Genomic DNA, 25666 nt, shown 5'->3' with positions numbered 1-25666 from the left:
AGATCAACCCTGGGATTTCTTTGGAAGGAATGATGCTAAAGCTGAAGCTCCAGTACTTTGGACACCTCATGTGAAGAGTTGACTCATTGGAAAAAACTCTGATGCTGGGAGGGATTGGGGGCAGGAGGAGAAGGGGACGACTGAGGATGAGATGGCTGGATGGCATCACGAACTCGATGGACGTGAGTCTGAGTGAACTCCGGGAGATCGTGATGGACAGGGAGGCCTGGCGTGCTGCAATTCATGGGGTCGCAGAGTCGGACATGACTGAGCGACTGAACTGAACTGAACTGATGATTAAGTTGGTGTTTTCCATAGACTGATGGGATCGTTTAATGTTACAAAATTAGTTGGTATAATCTATCTTGTTAACAAAATAAAGGGAAAAAAAGACCTTTTCAATAGATATAGAAAAGGGTTTGATAAAATTTCTATAGCTATTCATTATGCATATTTTAAAAATCTTAGCAAGCTAGAAGTAAAAGGGAACATGATAAATGGAATTTATATAGTCTACAGCAGATATCATACATAATGGTAAAATGTTGAAGGCATTCTCTGTAAGATTAGGAAAAAGAATAAAGTGTCCATTATGTTTCACCTCAACACAGGCCCTCCCAGAGCACCTGGAAAAAAACGAAAGATAGGAAGGAAGATAGGGAAAAAAAGTAAAAGGCTAAATATTTGAAAAGAAGAAACATAGCTGTCATTATTTGTAGAAGATATTATTGTCTATATAGAAAATTCAAAATAATCTAGAAAAGTGTATTAGAAATAAATAAGAACTTAGCAAAGTTACTACATACAAATTAATACAAAAAAGTTCACTGCATTTCTGTATTTTAAAAAGAAAAACACAGAAAAATATTTTTTTAAAGGTATATATCATTTACCATAACAACTCAGTTTATAAGTCCAACAAAACATATGCAGGCCCTTTTTGGAGAAAATGTATAAAACTTTACCAAAAGACATTAAGACCTAAAGAAGGTTGGCAGAGGGAAGGACTGGGAGTTTGAGATTAGCCAGTGCAAAATACAGAACAGATAAACAACAAGGCCCTACTGTATAGCACTGGGAACTGTAATATATTTGATATTCTGTGATAATAATGGAAAAGAATATGAAACAGAATGCATATATGTATAACTGAATTACTTTGCTAAACAGCAGAAATTAACACAAGATTGTAAACCAGCTATACTTAAATAAAATTGTAAAGAAGACCTAAAATAAATGAAGAATTGTGCTCTTGGATAAAAGGACTCACGGTTTTTAGGATGTTGATTCTCCCCAAATTTTTTTACAAATTCAAATCCCAGTGGGTTCTTTGTGTGGAAGTCAAAATGTGATTCTAAAATTCAAATGGAAAGACAAAAAGCCAATGACTAAGATACTTCTAAGAAAGAAGATGGAATTTGGTTAGGGTGAAGAATGGGACCTACCCTATCAGATATCAAATTTTATTTTAAATCTATAGTAATTAAGATGGCCTGGATTTAGCATAAAGATTCTATTAAACCAATGGAACATACTGGAGAACCTAGAAACAGATACAGCATGAAGACTTGATTTATGACAGAGCAGGCTTTGCAGATCAGAAGGGAAGAATGAACTATGGTGCTGGGTTAATTGGGTATCCATGTGGAAAAAGATGAAATTGGATTCCTCCCTTGTCAAAAAATCAATTCCAGGTGGGTTAAAGACTTAAATGGGAAAGACAAAACTATAAAACTTTTAGAAGACAATATAGAAGTATATCTTTATGACCTTGGGATAAAAAAAAAATCGTATTCAAGATTCTTCAAAAGTATAAACCATAAGGGAATACATTGTAAATTTGACTTTCTTAAAAATAAAAACTTCAGCTCTTCAAAGGACACCACAGAGTAAAAAAATGCAAGCTACAAAAAATTCATATCCAAAATATTAGAACTCCATAACTTAAGAAAACAACTCAAGAGAAGGGAACATAGACAAAGAAAATGAACAGGCATTTCATACAAGAAACAAGAATGGCCCATAAACATTCAAAAAGGAACCCAAGCTCATTAGTACTCAGAGAAATTCATTTGAAACCACAATGAGATATCATTTCACACCCACCACAGACAGGTATTAAAAAGCTCAGCATTCCCACACACTGGGGTAACAGGAATTGTCATTCACTGCTGGTGGAGGTGTAAATTGTTACAGCCACGCTGGGAACCAGTTTGTTATTGCCTAATAAAACTGAGCAGGCTCCTATCCAGCCCATCAATTCCACACACAGGCATAGATCCTAGGGGAACTCTTGTACGTGTGCACAGGGGGCATACACAAGAATGCTCCTAGCAACATCATTCAGGACAGCCCTGAACTGAACATCACTCAAATGCCACATAAATGATAGGATGATTAGATGGTGGTAGGTGCATATGATAAAATGTGGACAGCAGTGAAAACCAACCACAGAAACCTAAAGCAGAAAAACGCAGGTCACAGAAGAACATAGGCAACGTGCGTCCATATGCCCTGTGTTCAGAGAAACAGGCAAACCTCAACAACGTGCTAAAAGTTGCATAGAAAAGTGCTGGAACCATTAGCTAAATTTCTGCATTGTCAGTTCTGGGAGGAGGAAAGAGATCTGATTATAGAGGAATATGCAAGAGGGCCTCTAAGCACAGTGTTCGATTCCTGTTTTTACTTGGTTTTGTGAGTTGTGTGGTGGTGTATGCAGATGTTAGTTTTCTTATTCTTCTTTAAATAACAAAAAAATTATACATACATTTCTATGCATAGTGTATATATATATATATATATATATAATTTTTTAATGTCAGTAACAAGGGAACATAACAGAGGAGAGGTGGGGTAGGGGTGTGGAAAGGGGAGGGGTGACAGAAACAGTGTGATCTGCTCAAGGAGCTGAAAAAAGATCCACGGCTGACGGAAGTGAAGGAGGGAGGGGGAGGGGGAGGGGAGGAAGGTGAGGCTGCAGAAGGGGCAGGAGCCAGATCACAGAGAATATTCTAAGCTTCAGTGACTCCCTGGAAGATGGAAATGGAGTTGTCTTCACAGCATTACACAGGATTACCCCTACTGACCTCACTATGTACTTTAGAAGACATTTTTATTTTTATTTTTTTTAATTTTTTGCCATGTCTCACAGCATGTGGGATCTTAGTTCCCTGACCAAGGATCAAACGCTCGCCCCCTGCATTGGGAGCAAGGAGTGTTAACCATTGAATCACCAGGGAAGTCCCCTAGAAGATACATTTTGAGGTGGACCTAAAGTAACCTGCTGCCAGCTCCTGAGTGAGTTCTGTTTCTCAGACAATGCTTTTACTCTCAGGGCAGATCATAGCACTGGGCAGCTGCTCCCTGCTCATCCAGAACAGGGAAGGATTGCAGGCTGGGCTGGCTCTGAGACCAGCTTAGGGAAGGAAGGGGAGCAGTCTGGTAAACGAAGTTCTGACTCTGCAAGGATCTCACTTCTGCCAGAGAATGAAGAAGAAAAACAAACAAACAAAAAAGCACTTCATAGTCCACCTGTCTCCAGATCTATTGTATATTACAGGGGACACTGGCCAGGAACAGTGGTCGTCAGGAACATGACATACCTGTGACCCTGAAAACAGAACTTTGAGGGCTTCCCTGGTGGCTCAGTGGTGAAGAATACTCTTACCAATTCAGGAGATCCAGATTCAATCCCTGGTCTGGGAAGATCCCACATGCCACAGAGGAAATAAGCCCATGCGCCACAACTTCTGAGCCTATGTTCTAGAGCCTGAGAGCCTCAAGTATTGCGTTTATGTGCTGCAGCCACTGAAACGCTCGTGCTCTAGAGCCTGTGCTTTACAAGAGAAGCCACTGAGATGAGAAGCCCACGCACCGCGGCCGGACAGTAGCCCCTGTTTGCCACAACTGGAGAAGAGCCCACATGGCAATGAAGACTCAGCACAGCCAACAAATGAATAAATACAATTATTTTTCTTAAAAAAAAGAATGCTGAATTTAGCTAGAAGGCCTTTCCTGGGATACCCAAGCATGCCTCACAGACGTCAGCTCTCTAGGCACATGGAGTTAAGTGCTAACCTTGAAAGTGAAAGTTGCTTAATCGTGTCTGACTCTTTGCGACCCCATGGAATAGTCCATGGAATTCTCCAGGCCAGAATACTGGAGTGGGTAGCCTTTCCTTTCTCCAGGGGATCTTCCCAATCCAGGGATCAAACCCAGGTCTCCCTCATTGCAGGCGGATTCTTTACCAGCTAAGCCACCAGGGAAGCCCCAAGTGCTAACCTTGGTCAGCACTTAAAAGGGCTCCTGGTGTCAACTTAACCACCCACTTGCTGGCCTGAAAAATCACATAATCTTTCCATCTCAGCTTATCTATAGAAAAGAGGATGACAAAAATGAGGCCTGTGTATCACAAGTTAGTATTGGAATCGCAGCATGTGAGTGAAATACCTCTTGGAGATCAAGGTAAGCCTCTCCCAGCAGCTCCCAGAGCACTTTGAGCCCCACCCTATCCCCCATGCCAACATGTGCTATGTTTATGTAACTGTGGGTTTAAGTTCCTTCCCTGGTATACTGGGTGAGGTCCACCTGAGGAAGGAACTCTGTGTGTCTTGGTTGTTCCATTAGCTCCAACGCTGAGGAACAAATAAGGCCCACACGCTGCAACTGCTGAATATGGCTCAAGTCTCTCGTAATAAAAGAAGAGAATGAATTTTTAACTCTATAAAGTTCAGTGGTCAACTCGAGATTATCAATAGTGGTGGTATAGAAACTACCATACGATACTTAATTTTCTGTCTGTAAAAGGCAGCCCTTCTTCCAGCCCTGAGTGAACACTCCATAGGTTCAGGCCCTTGTTCGTTCCTGGGCATCCTGAGATGCTGGACCACAGGGGCTGGCTCACGCTCTGTTGAGGAGGACAGCACCCCATGCCCTGCACAACTCCTGAGAGGCATGCACCCCAGAAGAGACAGCTGAGTACCACAGCAGGGGTGGGGCTGGGGGACAGCAAACATATTTTAGAAAGCCAGGGACCTGAAAGCTCCTCTAGAAGAGAAGAAAGGAGGCCTGCTTACTCCCATCCCCACCTCATTCTTGGGTCCTGCTCAGTCCAAGACCTCGCAGGGCTGACACATAAAAGAGGGTGCTCCACCCACACCACCCACACCCTGCACAGCAGCTAATCTCTTAGTAGACCAAAATAAGTACTATTTAATTAAAATATACACCCTACTATATATAAAACAGAAAACAAGGACCCACTGTATAGAACAAGGAACTCTATACAACATCTTGTAATAATCTATAATGGAAGAGAATTTTAAAGAATACTTGTAGGTGGCACAGTGGTAAAGACTCTGCCTGCCAATGAAGGAGACGCAGGAGATGTGGGTTCAATCCCTGTGTCGGGAAGATCCCCTGGAGGAGGAAATGACAACCCACTCTAGAATTTTTGCCTGGAAAATCCCATAGACAGAGGAGCCTGGCAGGCTACAGTACATGTGGTCACTAAGAGTCAACCACAGCTTAGTGACTGAGCACACGCACATGTGTATTTTTATCTATGTATTTATATCTATATATAACTGGATATGGATTCCCTGATTGCTCAGACAGTAAAGAATCTGCCTGCAATTCAGCAGACCCCTGTTCAATCCCTGGGTTGGGAAGATCCCATGAAAAAGGGAATCCCATAGACAGAGGAGCCTGGCTACAGTCCATGGAGTCACAAAGAGTCAGACACAACTGAGTGACTAACACATGACTGAATCACTTTGCTGTGTACCTGAAACTAACACAACATTGTAAATCAACTCTGTTTCAATTAAAAAAAAAATTTTTTTTAAATAAGCAATATGTACTTTGGCCACCTCATGCAAAGAGTTGACTCATCGGAAAAGACCCTGATGCTGGGAGGGATTGGGGGCAGGAGGAGAAGGGGACGACAGAGGTTGAGATGGCTGGATGGCATCACCGACTCGATGGACATGACTTTGAGTGAACCCTGGGAGATGGTGATGGACAGGGAGGCCTGGCGTGCTGTAATTCATGGGGTTGAAGAGTCGGACACGACTGAGCAACTGAACTGAACTGATTGAGCACTTACACTGTGCTAAATAATACACAAGTTCTTTATTCAATCTTCATAACAACTCTAGGAGAGAAACACCATTATTGCCCCCATTTTACAGATGAGGAAATGGAGGGGCCACAGAATTTTATCCTTGCCCAAGATCACATATGCTAGAAAATGCTCAAGCTGCAAAGTCAAATGCCTGAGTAGGCTAGAGCTGCCTCCAGAGGCCTGGGCGAGGGTGCTAAGTCCCAAATCTGGGAGGCCAGGGCCAGCGGAATGCTGCAGCAGCTCCTGCCAGGCCCGAGCCCCCTCTCCTCCCTTACTTAACACCTGAAAACGCCCAGCGGCCACACAGCTGTGCATTCCTCTGCTCCTGATAAATACTTCTTTTCAATGAATCACTTCCTTCAAAAGGAGGAAAAAATGCTTTTAGATCATTGCAGAAATTCCCACCCACATTCTCGAATACCAGCACTTTCTCTCATCCTGCTCAGATCCCCGGATCCTACCCCAGGAAGCACCAGAGCCTAGAAGACCACAAAGGTAGCCTCACAAACCCTTTGTGGCACGGGGACCTGAGGTCATAGGTGACCTCAGGAAACCACCCACCCACCAGAGGCCCTTTCATTCAGACAAGCTGGGCCTGTGTCTTGAATACCACTGACAGGAACAGACCTGCCTTCCTCAGAAGCTGGCCATCTACCCGGCTGTCTTCGTTTACCGGGTGGGGCCTTCGTCTCTGTCTTGTTCTGGCTGTCCTTCCTCCCTGGCTTTATCTTGCTCTTACTCCATTCATTCATTCATTTTTGTTTTCACCTTACTGATGGAACCTCTGTCTGATCCCTAGGTATCCACATTTGAGTTTGCCCATTTTCAGGTGGCCCCCTGACATATGAGGATCACTAGCCCACTGTTAGGTTAACCTGTCACCCCTATATCCTATGCTAATTCCAGCGTTTGGGCTGGGTCAAGCTAAGGTCACTTCCTGCAAGCTAGATAATATAGTCATATTTTTTAACAGCTTTATTGAGTTATAGTTACATACAGTAAAGTTCAACGATTATAAGTATACAGCTCAATGACTTGGCAGATGTTAAAGGGCATGTGATAACTACTGAAACCGAGGTACAGAATCTTTCTATCACCCTCAAAACTTTCCTTGTGCCCCTTTGCAATGAATCATCTCTCCCCACCCCTGGCTCTTGGTGATTTTTAACCTGTCACTACAGAATACGTAGTTTTGTGTGTCCTGCTGCTTTTACTTAGGATGATGTTAAGATTCATCCACATCATTGCATGTATTGCTGAGGGGGTTTCCATTGTGCTTGTACCACAGTTTGTTCATTCACCAGTTGATTGGCATTCGGGTTGTTTTCAGCTTCTGGCTAAAACAAATAAAGTTGCTATGAACATTCCTGTACAGGTCCTTGTGTGGACATAAGTTTGCATTTCTCTTAAGTAAAAACCTGTGAGTAGGATTGCAGTGTGGTAAATATATGTTTTAAGGCTTCCCTGGTGGCTCAGAGGTTAAAGCGTCTGCCTGCAATGCGGGAGACCTGGGTTTGATCCCTGGGTCAGGAAGATCCCCTGGAGAAGGAAATGGCAACCCACTCCAGTATTCTTACCTGGAGAATCCCATGGACAGAGGAGCCTGGTGGGCTACAGTCCACAGGGTCGCAAAGAGTCGGACACGACTGAGCAACTTCACTTCACTTCACTTCACTTTAATAAAAATGGCCAATTCATTGTCCTGTGGCACCCACCAGGAGCAGATAAGAATTCTAGTTGTTCCACATCCTCACTGACACTTGGTATGGTCAGTCTTTTTAATTTCAGCCATTCTCATAGGTGTGTAGTAGTATCTCATGGTTTAAATTGCATTTTCCTGATTATTGTTGATGTTGAACATTTTTCCATGTGCTTACTAGCCACTTGATATTATCTTCTTTTGTGATGTCCTTTGCCCATTTTAAAAAATTCATTTGACTGCAGTAGGTCTTAGTTGTGGGCATGTAGAGTCTTTGTTGTATCATGCAGAATCTTTCATTGCATCGAATGGACTCTCTGGTTGTGGCACGCCAGCTCAGTAGTTGCAGCCCATGGGCTTATTTGCTCTGAGGTATGTGGGTCTTAGTTCTCCAACCAGGGATCAAGACCACATTTCTTGCATTGCAAGATGGATTCTTAACCGCTGGACCACCAGGGAAGTCCCTTTTGCCCATCTTTTAATTGGGTTGTCTTCTGAATGAGTTATAAGAGTTTCCCCAGTCTTAATCTCCCCTTTCTTCTTCCTTCCTCTGTCCCCCTGGATCTTTCTCTTTCCCCCATGTGTCTTTGTCCCAGTTTCTGACTCTCTGCCCCACTCTCAGAGCTGTCCACCATCTCCCTCTCTCCCTCCTTCTCCTTCCCCATTTGTATTTTCCCTTCTCCTCCCTGACACCTCAAACTGAAAATCTGGCCTCCCTTCCCATTTCACCTTAGAAAGAAATCCAACACAAACCCAGTGATTTCAGTTCTGGCAGGTTTCCCTGTTCCAATTAGGAGCGAAATACCCATCTCTCCAGCTGAAGACCTAGAGAAGTAAAAGATAACTTCTTTAGGTGTAATGGAAGGATGGTTTTCTTTGCATTTTGGCATCTTCCTCCTCCCTAAATGATTAATAGTGCTTATGGATGGTAGGACTTTTTACTCAAGCATAACAATGGAAAGTCACAGGTGTTATGTGAAGTTCATCCTGCTTAATCAGTGATCCAACAGCCTTCACAAACATAAGATTAGTTGTGCACATAACGCGGCTCTCCCTTGGCATATCTCCCAATCCCAGAAGGATTATATCTTGCCCAGTCGCAAGGGAGGAGCAGCCTAACCCAAAGCCGGCAGCTTGTTTGAGGGAACCAGTATGACAATGTTTGATTGCAAAGTTCACAACACTTTATGAAGTATTAGAGACTCTCAGATGGATGACCAAGGAATGGTCTGGGTTGTTTTTTTTTAATAAAATTTTAAAGGTCATATTCCACTTACAGTTATTACAAAATATTGGCTGTATCCTCTATGTTGTAAATACATCCTTGTAGACTATCTTATACCCCAATAACTTGTACCTCCCACTCCCCGACCCCTATATTGTCCCTCCCCACTCTTCACACTGGTAGCCCCAAGTTTGTTCCCTGTATCTGTGAGTCTTTTCTCTCTTTGCTATATTCACTAGTTTGTTGTATTTTTCAGATTCCACTGTTTATTGTTGTTGTTAGTCACCAAGTCATGTCCCAACTCTTTAGCAACCCCATAGGCTGTCACCTACCAGGCTCCTCTGTCCATAGGATTTTCCAGGCAACAATACTGGAGTAGGTTGCAATTTCCTTCTCCAGGGGATCTTCCACATCTCCTGTGCTACAGGCAGATTCTTTACCAATGAGAAACCAGGGAAGCCCCCCAAATCTTAAAAATGTATTGATACAAGGAAAAAACAATAGAATAGTGTCCATAATGTGGCATTTTTCTATAAATTAAAAAATAAACAGGTATAGATATATGATGTTGGTATATGCATATATACATTTTCCCCCCCCAAAAAAAAATCACAAGAAAGCAGTAGCAGTGATGAGATTTGGCTAATAGAGTTATACTGGGAAAAGGGTATTAAGTAATATTATACAGTATTTGTCTTTCTCTTTCTTATTTCACGTAGCATAATGCCCTCCAAGTCCATCCATGTTGCTGCAAATAGCAAAATTTTGTTCTTTTTATGGCTGAGTAATATTCCATTGTGTGTGTATATGTACCATATCTTCATTATCCATTCATCTGTTGATGTACACTTACATTGCTTCCATATCTTGGCAATTGTAAAATATGCTGCTGTAAGCATCAGGGTGCATGTATCTTTTCAAATTAATGTTTTTGGATTTTTTGGACATGCACTCAGGAGTCAAATTTCTGGGTCATATGGTAGTTCTATTTTTAAATTTTTAAAAATTAAAATTTTAAAAATTTTAAATTTTAAAAATTTAGAAACTTCCATACTGTTTTCCACAGTGGCTTCAACAGTTTACATTCCCACCAACAGTGTATGAGGGTTTCCTTTTCTTCCTGTTCTCACCAAAAATTTGTTATTTGTGTTCATTTTGATGATAGTCATCCATTCTGGCTGGTATGAGGCGATATGTCATTGTGGTTTTGATTTGCATTTCCCTAATGATTAGCAGCATTGAGCATCTTTTCATGTGCCCGTTTACCATCGCATTTAATGTCGATTCCATTCTTCTGTCCATTTTTAAATCATATCATTTTGTTTTCTTAATGTTGAGTTATGTGGGGTATTTATATATGTTGAATATTAATCTCTTACTGGTCATATAATTTACTGATACCTTCTCCCATTCAGTAGGCTGTCTTTTTATTTTGTCAATGGTTACATTTGCTGTGCAAAAACTTTTTTTAACTAGGTCCCACTTGTTTATTTTTGCTTTTATTTCCTTTACTTTAGGAGACAGATCCAAAAATATTGCTACAATTTATATCAGAGAGTTTTCTGTCTATATTTTATTCTAAGTTTTATCGTATCCAGTGTTACATTTAAGTCTTTAATCCTTTTTGAGTTTATTTTTGTACATGGTATTTGACAATGTTCTAATTTCTTTTACATGTAGCTGTCCAGTTTTCTCAGCATCATTTATTGAAAAGACTGTCTTTTCTCCATTGTATATTCTTGATTCTTTTGTCATAGACTAATTGAATATAAGTATGTAGATTTATTTCTGGGCTCTCAAACCTGTTCCATTGATCTATGTGTCTGTTTTTGTGCCAGTACCATTTTTTTTTACTGTAACTTTGTGCTGTAATCTGAGGTCAAGGATTGTCATCCCTCTAGCTCTGGTCTTCTTTTTCAAGATTGTTTTGGCTATTTGGAGTCTTTTGTGTTTCCATACAGATTTTTAAATTATTTTAGGTCTGTAAAAAAAAAAAATTCCTTTGATATTTTGACAGGGATTGCAGTGAATCTGTGGGTTACCTTAGGTAGTGAGGTCATTTTAATAATATTGATTCCCCACCAAGTTGGGCTTTATCCTAAATTTCTTCTTCCGATCTTTCATTGTTAGTGTATAGAAATGCAACAAATTCTGTATATGAATTTTGTATCCTGCAACTTTACTACTAGAGCTCTTGATGAGCTCTGAGCTATAGTAGTTTTTCTGGTGGCGTCTTCAGGATTTTCCATGTATAGTATCATGTCACCTGCAGACAGTAACAGTTTCACTTCTTCCTTTCCAATTTGGATTCCTTTTATTTCTTTTTTTCTCTGGTTGCTGTGGCTAGGACTTCCAAAACTGTGTTGAACAGAAGTGGTGAGAATGGACCTCCTTGTCTTATTCCTGATCTTAGAGGAAATACTTCCAGCTTTTCACCATTAAATATGATGCTAGCTGTGGGTTTGTCATATCTGGCCTTTATTATGTTGAGGTATGTTCCTTCTATGCCTGCTCTCTGGAGAGTTTTTATCATAATGATGTCAAACTTTATAAAAAGCTTTTCGTACATCTATTAAGATAATCATATGGTTTGGGACTTTTTAAAAAGCTTATTAAAATATATTTTATATACAATATCATATTTCACATACCATAAAATATATTTTACATTTAACCCATTTAAGATATATAAATAGAACTATGTAATGTTTCTTGTGTCTTGCTTTTTTCAATCAGCATAATGTTTTCACAGTTTATCCATGTTATAGCATATATCAATACTTTCTTTTGTGGTTGAATAATATTCCACTGTAAAATATTATTCCATTGTACAGATATACCATGTTTTCTTTATTCATTCTTCAACCAATAGACATTTAGGTTATTTCCACCTTTGGTCTATTATAAATACTAGTGCTGTAAAATTCACATACAAGCTTTAGTGTGGTTATATGTTTTCACTTCTCTTGGATGTCAGACTTAGCGAATCATATGGTGACTCTATGAGTTATCTGAGGGGCTGCAAAACTATTTTCCAAAGAGCTGGAACCATTTTACATTTCCACCAACACTGTATGAGGGTTTAGATTTCTCTATACTCTTGCCACGGAGAAGGCAATGGCACCCCACTCCAGTACTCTTGCCTGGAAAATCCCATGGATGGAGGAGCCTGGAAGGCTGTAGTCCATGGGGTCGCTGAGGGTCAGACACAACTGAGCGACTTCACTTTCACTTTTCATTTTCATGCATTGAAGAAGGGAATGGCAACCCACTCCAGTGTTCTTGCCTGGAGAATCCCAGGGATGGGGGAGCCTGGTGGGCTGCCGTCTATGGGGTTGCACAGAGTTGGACATGACTGAAGCGACTTAGCAGCAGCAGCATACTCTTGCCAACCCTTCTTACTATCTAACTGGAATGTTTTTCTGATCCTATAACTGAATTGAAACATCACACACACATACACAGCCACACATATATTTATACAATCATTGACACAGACACACAAAACTATTTCCATGCCTTCTTGCACACACCTCTAGAGTTCATAGACATATATATAGAATTCCAGATAGACGTTTACAACCATACATACATATGTCACATAGCATACATGCTTATCTGACCCACATGCGTGAACACAATAAGATATACAATAGACCAGTGCCATCAAACATGTACATACAATTGTCACAGGTTCTGAATAAACATACACACTTGTACATACATACTCAGAAATGGATTCACAACTGCTCAAACACACATTATGCAAATAATAGTTGTACCCACAAAGCACAGTCCTAAAAAGGCACATATATGTAGCTACCATCACTAAAAGGTAGATAACTGAAGACTGGTTGAATGTGTTTACTCTGGATGGCATGGAAATAGTTGAGATTTCATTAATATTTGGTGTAGTGGGTAGAAAGATGTTTTCATTCATTCATTAAGTTACAAGTAACATATTAAGCATATAAGAAACACAAGATAAACAAGACATAGTCCCTTGCTCATGAACTTGTAGTCTAGTGATGGGGGATGGTCAGTAAATAAACAAGGAAACAATCACAGTCTGTGATATGTGCTGAGAAGAAAATAAGCAAGGTAAGACATTAGATAATACGAGAAGCCTCAGGATAGTTGGCAGTTTCCAGATGCTTTTAGAATTTTTGCTCCCTCTTTCAGCCTGGAAAAGTGAAGAGGTTGCAGATTCACCATCACTAAGTCACAGGATAAACCGGGGTGTGTGTGTGTGTGTGTGTGCGCGCGCGCGCGTGTGTGTGTGTGTGTGTGTTAATACTAACATTAGTGAGAGTATGGGCTCAGGACCTAGAGTACCTGGTTTTCAATGTTGGTTCATTCTAGTTGAGTGATTTTTCTCTTTCCCTCAGTTCCTCATCCAAAAATAGGGATAATAATAGTTCCTTTAATAAGGATTAAACTAGCTGATACTTACGAAGCACTTAAAACTGCCTGGCGAGTGTTCTCAACATTAGCCATCATATCATTTTTCGAGAACAGGTTTTCTTAGAGGGAGGCGAGTGCACTAGGAAATGGGTGGAGAGGGGCCGGGGGAACATAAAGAAGAGCCTGACAGTGCTCTGTCGACTGTAAATTGAACGAGCCTTCATCCCAAGCCTTATCTGAGCAGTCTTTTGGAATGTGACCCTGGCATACCACTCCAACAGACCATAAACCAATCCACCACCACTCTGCTCTGCCCACAGCCACAAACCACAGAGAAAAAGACACACGATGGGTGGTGCTGGGCGTGCCTGTTGGCTTTTAGTTGCATCAGAATGCAGCAGCTCTGCTGTGGGTCTGGCTCCTAATGCTTGCTGTTTCTGCAGGTCAGCACCTATCACCCTGCACCTGCCTCCCCAGGACATTCCACGGCCATTGTCAGTCTTCCTGGCTCCCAGCAACACCTCTCAGCTAACATGTGAGTAAAAAAAAAAAAAGAGTTCAACCCTCCACTCCTGTTCCTGGCACAGAGCGGTCATCTTTGCCATCCCTCTGTCATCGAGCATCCCCATCCCTAACCATCCCATGCAGAGAAACAACAGCTTCCCTTCCTTTACAATGTCCAAAGGAAATGATGAAAATTACAAATTACCGAACTACATCATCCTGGCTCATTATTTTACAAAAGCAGAAAGAGACTAGATTAGGTACCAAAACCCTACAGGGAGATTGGGTACTCAGTGATTTCTGTTGTCTTTCTTTAGATTCACAATGCTTGGTCATCAGTAGATGCTGCTGTATCAGTGAGAAATAAATATAACATCTCAGGAGGGAAAGAAATCTTGCAGATGAGAACATTCTCCTAGCCCCTTTGATAAAACCTTTCAGTGCCTCAAAGTCCTTAGAGCAGTTGTCCCCAACCTCTGGGCTCTAATGCTGATGATCTGAGGTGGAGCTGGTATAATAATGATAGAGATAAAGTGCACAATAAATGTACTTTGTGCACTTGAACGTGTACTTGAATCATCCTGAAACCATCCCACTGGCGCCAAAAAGGTTGGGAACTGCTGCCTTAGGGTCTATCCAGCTCGAAGCCATACACTTTTAATGCCAAATCTGGGAAAGCAAAGTGGGTTATTTTTAATGCTTTTAGTTGGGTAATTATTCTCCTTCCAAAGCCTAACTACTCCCCAGGGTCTTTATCCCCCAGCTCATACCTGGATGTTATCTACCCAAGCTACTATGTGGACTTCAAAGTGGAAAGTCACTGTTCCAACCCAAGAACATTTCTACCACGTTTCAAGCCCATCCTCTCCTCCATCCCACAATGCAGCCAATATTCATTCCACTGTGTGCCGAAACACTGAAATTAACCCTTGCCTCCCACTACCCCATGTCCATCTCCTGCCTACATTAAGCTAGCATCTTGTGAGTCAGACACGTCACTACCCGCAGGAGAGGGAATGGATCAGAGAGGTCTATGCTGACCCCTCGGTTCCCTGAACCTTGATGGCTGTGACCACTGTCTTGAGGGTACTCTAAGCAGTATGAACAAGCATCCTATATAAAACCATCACTTTCAGGCTTTCGACCCAACTCTGCCACTGATTCGTGGCCACCAACTCCTTTCTCTATTCTCAGCCAGTTTCCCCAATGTCAAAATACTGATGTGACCTCAGTGAGTGACCTGGAGCTTCAGAGTACTCTCTGCAGGAGGGAAGAGATGGAGGGGGCAGGGATTTGGGGCCCACCACTGCAACTGCAATAAGATTCCACCATTTCTATCTGCCTTACATAGTGAGGTTTCAATTCTTAGATGTTTGGTGCTAACCACTGGGTCATGGACTCTGAGTTTTCCTCTCCCTTCACCCTTTGCTGGTTCCATTAGGCACACTCACCAGCGTCCTTCACCAGCTCCCTGTGTTTCCCCAGGTTTGTAGCTCTGCACTCCTACTCAGCCCATGGACCTGATGAACTGGACCTACAGAAGGGAGAGGGGGTCAGGGTCCTGGGCAAGTACCAGGACGGCTGGCTCAGGGGCGTCTCCTTGGTGACTGGGCGAGTTGGCATCTTCCCCAACAACTATGTCATCCCCATTTTCAGGTGCGTCCTCTCCAATCTCAGGAATCAGAGGGTTGGATCATCTAGGCCAGAGTCATCTCTGAGTGGAATGGCTGAAAGACTCAATCCTTTCAGAGCGTGGGCCAAGAAACAATTTTTGCTTCACTATCCTCCTAATGGTTAATTAAAAAAACAAAAGGAAAATAGTTATCTTTTAAATAGCTCTTCACATTTTACAGGTATTGATACTTTTGCATCTTTTAACTCTTTGGCTATGCTCGAGTCAGACACAACTGAGCGACTTCACTTTCACTTTTCACTTTCATGCATTGGAGAAGGAAATGGCAACCCACTCCAGTGTTCTTGCCTGGAGAATCCCACGGACAGGGGAGCCTGGTGGGCTGCCGTCTATGGGGTCACACAGAGTCGGACATGCCTGAAGTGACTTAGCAGCAGCAGCAGCAGCATGCTCGAGTATCCCAGGAGGTGGGTGTTATTTTACAGACGATGAAGGTGATGTGCAGTTAACCAGCCTGCTCAGGAACTAGACTTCAGTTCTACTGTACAACCCCCACAAATCACACTTCACTGTCTTCACCCAGACACTCCATAATCATAGAACAATGGGAAAGCCCAAAGATCAGAAGACCTCTGGGAGCACCTTAGGAGACTTCCCAGGATGTGGTGCCATTAGGCAAGGGTTTCATGACTCAGACCACTACCTATACACCCAACCCCCCACTCACGCGCCAGTTGCCCTGCAGGTCTTCTTGCCAAACAGCTTTCCCAGCCTTTTCCATTCTCTGGCACATTCATCAGTCGCACTGCTGCACAGTTTGTTCAGCCACCTCATACAACCGCAAGTACACACAGGCCCCCAAAACTGTCCACGGCTCCTCCTGTACGTCCAGGTGCTACCTCCACCCCCATAAGTCCAGGCAAAGCCCACCACAAGGCACCAAGCCCCTTACCACACATAAACACTACCTTTATGACATACCAGAGAGTCATAACTCCAAGGAAAGGGATAATCCCACTGTTCTCTATGGGGGTTAGAGCAGGAGTCATATGTGGCCAGTTTGGGGGACCTTCCTGTAGGTGGGCAGTGTGTCCAGAGGAGGGCTGCAATGGTGAGGAAATAGAAGCTACATCACTGGATAAACATAGAAAGACACTAGGATTGTTTGAGTGCAGAAGACAAGGGTCAGAGAGACCATAATAGACTGTGTAGATCAGGAAGCAGGCTTGTTCCCTCAGGGGACAGTGAACCAGTGAATACAACTTAGAAGATTCTGGTTCAATAAAAGACTGCACTTGCTTTTACTGAGGTGGCAGATCCCCTTTCTAGATAGAATACAGGCAAAGTGTGGGTACCAATAGATCCAGGCAAAAAGATTTCTTTGCATGCCAGAAAGTTGGAATAGAAGGTCATAGTTACTCCCTTCAGTGGTTTTTGGAACTTGTTAGAAATTTGCAAAATCCCCAAAGGCAAACTAAGGATGCCTATAACTGATGCTTTAATCCATTTAGTCAGCAAATATATACTGAGCACAGTAGGTTAGGCACCCTTCTAGATACTGGAGAAACACCAGTGAACGAAATACACAGAAATCTCTGCCCACTGAAGCTTATACTCTTGTGGGATGGACAGAAAGGACGTGTAAGGAATATAAGTGGTGTGCTGATGATAAGGTCTAAGGAGAAAAAATCAGTCAGGAAAGGGGGATAGAATTTATGTAGGGGTGACTACAATGTTAATAGTCTGGTCGGGGGTGGGCTGGCTGAGCGGTGAGAAGGAAGAACAGAGGGGTGCAGGAAGCGCATTCCAGGCCCAGGGAACAGCGAGGACAGATCAAAGGCCCTGGGGAAGGAGCACCCTGACCTGAAGGCCGAGGGGCTGGATTAGGGAAGGGAGGGGGCTCCTACAAGATGAGGCCAGAGTGGTGACAGGGATTCAGATTCAGAATTTGCTCAGTCATAATGAGGAATGTGACTTCAACCATGTTATAGGGCTTGGAGCAGATGCGTGACATGATCTAACTTGCATTGTAATCAGAACCCCTCTGGTTGCTGGGTTGAGAGTAAACTGTAGACAGGAAAGGTGGAAGCAGAGAGACTGGTTAAGCGGATATGGTAAGAATCCGGAGGGGTCGGGGTTTGGGGGAGCTAGGGCGGGAAGGGGGGCGGTGTTGACAGTGAAATGAACAAAGGTGCTGGCTGTGGAGGGAGGGAGGGGGCAGTGGTTAGATTTTGGTTTATTCTAAAGGTAGAAACAATAGGAGTTTCTGACAAATCCAATTCTGGGTGTAAAAAGAGAGGATTCAAAGTGAATCCTGAGTAACTGAAGACAAGGTTGCCTTTTACTGAGATGGAGTTGAAATCCAAAAGAGGAACAAACAGGTTTTGAGGTGTTAGTGAGGGGAAGCAGAAGCCTGTTTTGCAGCACATTGTCTCAGATGTCTCAGATTCCTAGTAAATGGTTGCGTCTATACACATCTAGCATTTAAGAAAGAAGTCTAGGCTTAAGATGAAAGCCCAAAGACTAGATGAAATCATCGAGGTAAGATCCGTTGTGGTGGAGAGAATGACAGTGAGCCGGGAGCTCAATTCCTCAAGGAAACAGGGAAAGTGATGTCTGCAACAAGGCAGAGTAGGAGATGGTAGAGTCTGTTCTTGTGAGTCCAAGCTGGGAAGTCTTGAGGAGAGTGGGAGGATAGTTCAGAAGTGACAGAGAAGAGCAAAGACCTACCTTAACACATGAATAGTCTTCCCTGGAAGAAACTATGGTGAACTCTCTAGGGCCATCTCTACTACTCTAGTGGGGCATTTGCATCAGGCCTTAGCCTAAAGTCCTGATTATTCCATAAAAAAACCATTAAAGTAAGAGTCACTGTATAATTCATCATCCAAACTAGGACATTTTTGAGATAGAAGAGGGACACTACCAGGAGTGCAGGTATAAACTGAGACTCTCCCTGGAAAATCTGGACTTAAGGTCACCCTAACTAGAATGCACATGGGACTCTGTTCCAATGTAGTTCAAGGCTCCAGCTTCCCATTCTCTCCTTGGCTTTTCTCCAAGGTAGATCTATTCTTGGGCAAATGATGAGCTTCTGGACTCACTCTATCCGAGGTGGCAGTGTGTCCGATGGTGGATAGATGTTCAGCAGCACCGTAGGTGGCCATGAGTCCCTCCCCACCCCTGGCTCATAGAAACCTGATTATGTGCATATATTGAGATGCTGCTGATGCTGATGGGTGTGTTTCCTTCCAGGAAATCAGCATTTCCAGAAAGGAAAGTCACTGTCACAGTATAATCTCCTTAGGGCTATTAGTTGACACCAGATCAATGCTTTCTCTGTGTGTATGTTTCCTCTGACAGCCTCCCAGATGCAGAGGAAGTTTCCTTCCCAAAACTTTGGATGCAGATGACATGCTCAATTTGTCTATCTAGGGGCAGCTCACCCTTGTTCTTAACAACCCTTCCCACTGTGGGAGGCTTGGTTCCTCGCAGTTCTCAGGGCTAAATGAGGCCAACCTTTGTCAGCGGAGTTTCTGCTACTGAGTGAGTTGGACTACACGTGCGAGGTCACTTTCTGCTCTTTGGTTCTGTGTGAGTGAGAGGTTTTCCCCCCATTTTCATTGTGTGTTTGCAGGGATGGCTCTGCACTACCTCCAGCCCCCATGGTGTACAGGATTGCCTTTTCTAAGACAGCCAGACCTCCAAGGTGAGGTGCCCCCTGAGATTTGAACCTTTGCTCTTAATCAGCATCATCTCCTAATGCACTGAGCCAGACAGAGTCTGGGGATCAATTGAGAGACCAGAGTTGACCAAAATGCCAGGGTTTCGATTTACGGTTCAGCAAGTGAGCCTTTTAATTACCGAAAGAGGAGAGGCTGCTGGGGTGTGTGAAGCTCCAGCACTCTGCTAGAGGGTAACGCCAGCCTGTCCAGCTATGCTGACCACACCTAGATCTCTGCCACCACGACCTATTCCCCAGATCCCAGAGATAGCCCGTGGGTCGGGGGTACACAACACTTGTCATGTTTTCATTCAGGCCCTTCGTAGCAGCACCTACATGCTTTTGGGTTTCCTCCTCCACACCCAGTCTCAATGGAGGCATGTTTCCTCCCATTTTAGAGGCTGCAGAAACCAGCTCCTCCCCATTCCTTCTCCTCCTCTTCACTCTCCCTCTCCCCTCCCCATCCTCCCCAACCTCCTCAGCTCATCACCACAGCTGAGGGACAGGCTTAGCCTCTCAGAACTTGGAAATGGGAACAAGGAAGGAACAAGGGAGGAAAGTACATGGGCCAAGTTGAAGACCGTTCATGGCGAGCACTCAAGCCCCTGATCAGACACTCCCCACTTCAGACTCCTGCCTCCCACTCTCAGCAGCCTCCCTAGGATCCTGTTTCCACACTCTTTCCACTCCTTTCTGTCCTCCCAATAAACACCTTTCTGCCCAGTAAGCCGGGATATTTCTCTTTCAGGCAGCATTCACCAGACTCTTATGTCATCCATTGCCTAAGGGGTAGAGAAAAGTGACAGGTGGGCCACCACTCACTGCCCTTTAACTTGCTACACAGAACTGTATAAAGACTGTCACAGTGCAAGCTTTGGCCTTACCAAGAGGCTACTGCCAGTACTGAGCAGGGTAGAGGGCACGTGTGTCAGGCCCCTTTCATGTACTACACAAGTTCTTAAGGGCTTATATCTCAGGTAGAAAGGGGGACACACTCAAAGCAGTACAGTGGGGCAAATCAGAGGCAACACGCTCACCTCCCCCTTAAACCCAGAATGCCTTTCAGTCTCTCCATCTAGAAAACAGGGATCATAACGTCTGCAGATCTCGGGTGTCATGGGGATTAATGAATATATGTTAGTACAGCATTTTGATGTTAGAAGAACATGCTGGGTAAGTGCTGAGTGTTTTTTTGTTTTTGTTTTTGTTTTTTCTGGCTGTGCTGGGTCTCTGGGTCTTCTTCATTGCTACTTGGGCTTTTTTCTTGTTGCAGTGAGCAGGAGCCACTCTCTAGTTGTGGCGCATGGGCTTCGCATTGCAGTGGCCTCTCGTTGCAAAGCACAGGCTCTAGGGTGCTCAGGCTTTAGTTGTTGCAGCTCCTGGGCTCCAGAGCACTGGTTCAGCAGTTGTGGCACTTGGGCTCAGTTGTTCCCTCGTGGACCAGGGATCAAACCCATGTCTCCTGCGCTGGCAGGCAGATTTGTTGCCCCTGAGCCACCAGGGAAGCCCATGTTGATCTTTTTGCCAAAACACATAGAGGGGTTCAGTGTTGGGAAGGGGACTTGAAATTTAGGAGTTTCTGGAATCCAGCCTCATCTGGGCCCAGAAAAATGAGGTTGCACCTCAGTCTATAAACAGTTGTCCAAAGAAAGGACTAGTCAAATAAGCCTGGCTCAGGCCTCATTAACTTTTCTGTACTTGCTGCCGCTGCCACTGCCAACCATTTTGGAACCTGTCTTCCCTGTTGCTGGTCCATTTTGCAGCATCCTATACTTTGAGGTCTTTGTTTAAAACACAGGCAGGTGCAGACACTGCCATGAAAGCCAGCGTTGGGGAGTGCTCTCGGCCCAGCCCTCATCTCCAGAATGCAGTCTGAGCTCGGACTGGTGGCCAGCCCACTCCGCTTCCCTGACTGCATCCCCATAGACCAGAGGAAAATGAAAGCTGTGGACAGAAACCCCCTCACCAAAAGCATCTGTCCCCAGGGCATGTGGCTGCATATGCTTCGTGGGCAGAGCTGGCCACATTAAGTGGTGCCTTTCCCATCTTGTGCAACACTGGTGGCTCATTATTAAACTACATACAATTTTTTAAGCAAAAGAGGGAGAGAAAAAGGAGAAATAAGAGGAAATTACCTAAAGAGAAACCTGGAGGCATTGACAGGAAACTACATGGGGACATCTTTGTGCCAGGACCTTGGTTGAGTTGGTTACCTCCAGGGAATTAGCAGAGGTTACTGAATCAACAGAGTGACAAGGTGATTGAAGAGCTACTCCACTGGGGCTATGATGTTGGGGTAGGATGGGACGAGGACAAGAGGAGCGTGTAAAGTGACAGCCATTCCCCACGGGGTTCAGGGAGCTGCAGGCTGGAAAGCGATGGGCAAGAGATTGCTGTTTTCAAAATTTAAATACTATTCTTAAAAATTAGAGCCTAAGGCTGAAGGATTAGGTTTTGTGGAGGCATGTGTAGGGCCTACCAGCTCCTTTGGTTTGTTTATTTCAAGCAGGATACAGGGTTTTCCAAATGATGAATGCTCTGACTAGCCAGAAGGTAGTGTAGCTCAGTGATAAGAGTGTGGGTGACAAGAGCCAGCCTGGACCTGGGTTCAAATCTCAACTACCAGTAAATCTATATTTTTTTAATCTACAAAACAGTAGTATTTATAGTTGCTAACTCAGAAGGCTGCTGTGAAGGACGCATGAGATAATGTGGGCAAAGGACTTGGCCAATGCCAGACATACAATGAAAGTGAAAGTATTAGTCACTCAGTCATGTCCGACTCTTTGTAACCCCATGGACTCCCCGTGAAGCCCGCCAGGCTCCTCTGGAATTTTCCAGGCAAGAATACTGGAGTGGGCAGCCTTCCCTTCTCCAGGGGATCGTCTCAACCCAGGAATCGAGGCCAGGTCTCCTGCATTGCAAGCAGATTCTTTACCATCTGAGCCTAAGTGCTCAATATGTGTGACAGAATGGCTGGCTTCAGTGCTAAGTGCATTATGGCAGCCATTCAACACTTTAACAATATATGCAGAACACAGAAGATATAAAATAAGTCATATAAAATCTCTGCCTCCAAAGAGTAGAATCTAGTGGACAAGTCACTGAACAAACAAGAAACTGCCCCTCCAAAGTGAGATGAGCACATACAAGGTATTATGCTCTAAACTCAGGGCTGAAGGAACATGGGGTGAGGAGTGATCAGAGCTGGAGGGAAAGAAGATGAAATTCAAATCTTCTCGTCCCACCAGGCCTTAGTAGGAGACCTCGTCCCTCCCTTAGAGTACCCACACAGTTATTCTAGGTGTGGGAGCTGAGGCCTATCTATTTAAGACTGTGTGGTATGTATATATGGGTAGGAGTAGGTGAGGAGAGGCCACATGTGGTATATGGTTGGGAGCTGACTGTGGTATATGGCTGGACTCTTGACTGAATTTTTTCTTTTTCTATTTCTTTTTTTAAAAAAAATTGCACAACCAGAAAGACATCTAGCGTTCCAGACTCCCGAAGTCCTGGTCTCTACACCGCATGGACGTTATCCACCTCCTCTGTGTCCTCCCAAGGCAGTATTTCAGAAAGTGATCCCCGGCAGAGCCGGCCCTTCAAGTCTGTCTTCGTGCCCACGGCCATAGTCAACCCTGTGCGAAGCCCAGCCAGCCTGGGGACCCTAGGGCAGGGCTCTCTCCGCAAAGGACGAGGTAGCATGAGAAAGAGTAAGTGGTGGCAGAGAGGTACGTGCCTAGACCTAAGGGATGGTGGCGATCTCACTCTGGGCAAACAGAGTGGTTTGGGGGTTTTGTTTTGTTTTGTTTTGCAAACACAAGGATCTTTGCTTTAAGGTTGCTTTACATTTCCCAAATATCAAGTTGTTTTATTAGATTAAGCAAGAGGGTCACAGCCCTCAGTCACTACATACACACACACTGATTGGGATGATACCAGCCCTGAGTACCAACGTGTAATTAGAACATGGCCTAGGCTGGATGCTGGTTCTTACTAAGACAGAATGACCAAAGCACTTGCTGGATCAGTGTTTCTCAAACTGTGCTCCGTGGGAACCCTCAGGGGTACCAAAAAGGGGAGGAGGAAAAGAGGAGTTGATGCTAAAAGCCCCTGAATCCCACTTTGTTTAACTAATATATGTACAAGTTTAAAAATTATATTATACAAAACTACACTATATTGTACAAATGTATCCTTCCAATCCTTCACCCCCAGTCCCAAGTCCTCATCCATGTGCATGCATACCGTGTAATCTAATACACTGTTCTGCACCTTGCTTTTATTTTTATATGACGTCCACATTGCGTGCATGGCAGCTACATAACTTCCTTCATCTTAAAAGCCGTGCTTTTATCTTCTAATATATTGAAACTCTGCATAAGACTTCATTTTGGGAGGTTCTAAAAAGTTTCTGAGACCCATTGTTCTGTAAGACATCAAACCTCTATATTTGTACACCTCTCTAGAAGACGACAAGCCAAGCTAAGCTAACTTGATTTGTTCAACATCCCCTGACTTAGCCTGGGCTCTGCCATCCCTCCTTCGATCTTAAAAAAATAAAGGTGAACATGCAGTACTAGTCAGAGCAAAGGATTCGCATTGGGGCGATACGCCACACAGGAAAATGCCCTCAGAAAATTAAAGCAGTTATCTTAGTTCTGCTCTTTCTCAGTGCTCTCTAGTCGCTTGCTTGACCACCAATCTCAGCAGTCTTGCCTCTTTTAATTTGAGCCACTCGTGCCTCCCTCCTGCACCCTCCAGTGCCATCCTCCCCCCTCTCCCTGCAACACACACAATAAGTAATCCCACCACAATAGCCTTGGGCAAGTTACTTACTTCTTGGGTCTTCAGTTTCCTCATTTGAAAAATGAAAATAAAAATAGCACCTACCTCATCAGAGTAATAAAAGAATCCATTTAATAGTAATGATACGGTGCCTGGCACACAATAAGCACTCAAGAAATGTTAGCTATTTTTATAGCATTAGTGTCTTATAAGTATTATCATAGCTCTTACAATTCAGCAGATCATGTTAGGTCCACCCATAATGTGAATGTATCATTTCACTTAGTGCTGAAATGTTCACACTTATGAATGCCAAGACAAACATCCCCGTGGCAATGTTTCCCACTTCCTTTTGGACACTTCCTCTCTTCCTTACATCTATCTTGATCAACTTAGAGTTTTGACCAATTGCATTGTGTGCACATGTAATAAGCTCCAACCTCTTGGAAATTAGGAACCCATAAGATAAACAGATATGGTAATAAACTGATTTTTCACTCATTTCCAAGAGCCTAAGGACAGGTCTGGGCTTCCTTGATGGCTCAGACAGTAAAGAATCCACCTGCAATGTGGGAGACCTGGATTCGATCCCTGGGTTGGGAAGATCCCCTGGAGGAGGGTATGGCAACACCCTCCAGTATTCTTACCTGGAGAATCCCTGTGGACAGAGGTGCTTGGTGGACTACAGTCCATGGGGTTGCAACGAGTCAGACACAACTGAGCGACTAAGCACAGCACAGCAAGGACAGGTCTGCCCAGCATGGCTTTGACTTTTCTAGGTCCCCGAAGCTTTCTCTCTCTCCCTTTTCCCAAGGTGAGGCTGGTCAAGCTATCAATCTCCCCAAAGCAAAGAGAAATGACAGAGAATTGACTATATGCACCTCACAGGGCTGTCAGTGGGAAAATAAATGTCGACATTGAAAGGTCAGACTCGTGTAAGCGGTGGCTGGCTTGCCAGCGGTGGCTGAGAATACCGACGCTCTTGAGTGAGTGTCTGCTTTTCATGTTCACACCCATCCTGATGAAGAGTCACGACACAGAACACGACCTTGGATGGGCCCTCTGTGCCAGACACACGTAACTTTGATTCACACGTGTCCATAGAGTGTCACAGAGGACTAACATCTCTGCTATGGCTGCAAATGCTGGGAGACCCTTATGGAGAAATGACCCACAATGTGGCTCAGGGTGTCTCTCCTACTACCCACCTCAGAGTACAATAACTTGCTGGTTATCCAGATCACCCATAGGACATGTGCTCAAGAGGTGGGGAGCTCCTGTGTTCTAGAGAATTTGAGGGGAAGGAATGGCTTCCTTTTACAGAGGAGGCTCATCTCAGTTAAAAGCAAAAAAAAAGGAGAGGGGAATGAGCTCAGGGAAGTGAAAGGGGCAAAATCAAACTCCTAGACCATGCATGCATCTTTACAGTTTGCTTCTCCTTTACCTAGAAAAGAAAAAAAAAAGTTTTCAAACATGGGGGCATTTATTATGTTCCGGGCACTATCCTAACACTTTGCATGCATCATAAAATATAATCTCACCTCAGCCCATGAGGTACTGTTGTT

General features: G+C 43.8%; 1 protein-coding gene across 5 annotated transcripts in view; it reads left to right on the top strand.

Annotated features, from left to right (window-relative positions):
* Positions 1–25666, top strand: part of SH3RF2 (SH3 domain containing ring finger 2) — a 149178-nt gene that overhangs the window by 102961 nt on the left and 20551 nt on the right. For 2 of the 5 annotated variants that reach the window (XM_005683093.3, XM_013965657.2), the window contains 3 exons: positions 13896–13987; positions 15442–15612; positions 22794–23044. In XM_005683093.3, the coding sequence (XP_005683150.2) occupies positions 13896–13987; positions 15442–15612; positions 22794–23044 (514 nt within the window). The remainder of the gene's footprint in view (positions 1–13895; positions 13988–15441; positions 15613–22793; positions 23045–25666) is intronic. The other 3 variants (XM_013965658.2, XM_013965659.2, XM_013965660.2) reach the window with 2 other exon arrangements.

This window comes from Capra hircus, chromosome 7, assembly GCF_001704415.2.
Source record: "Capra hircus breed San Clemente chromosome 7, ASM170441v1, whole genome shotgun sequence".
Classification (NCBI taxonomy): domain Eukaryota; kingdom Metazoa; phylum Chordata; class Mammalia; order Artiodactyla; family Bovidae; genus Capra; species Capra hircus.
Note: the sequence above shows the minus strand (reverse complement) of the source record. Positions and strands in the feature narration are given on the sequence as shown.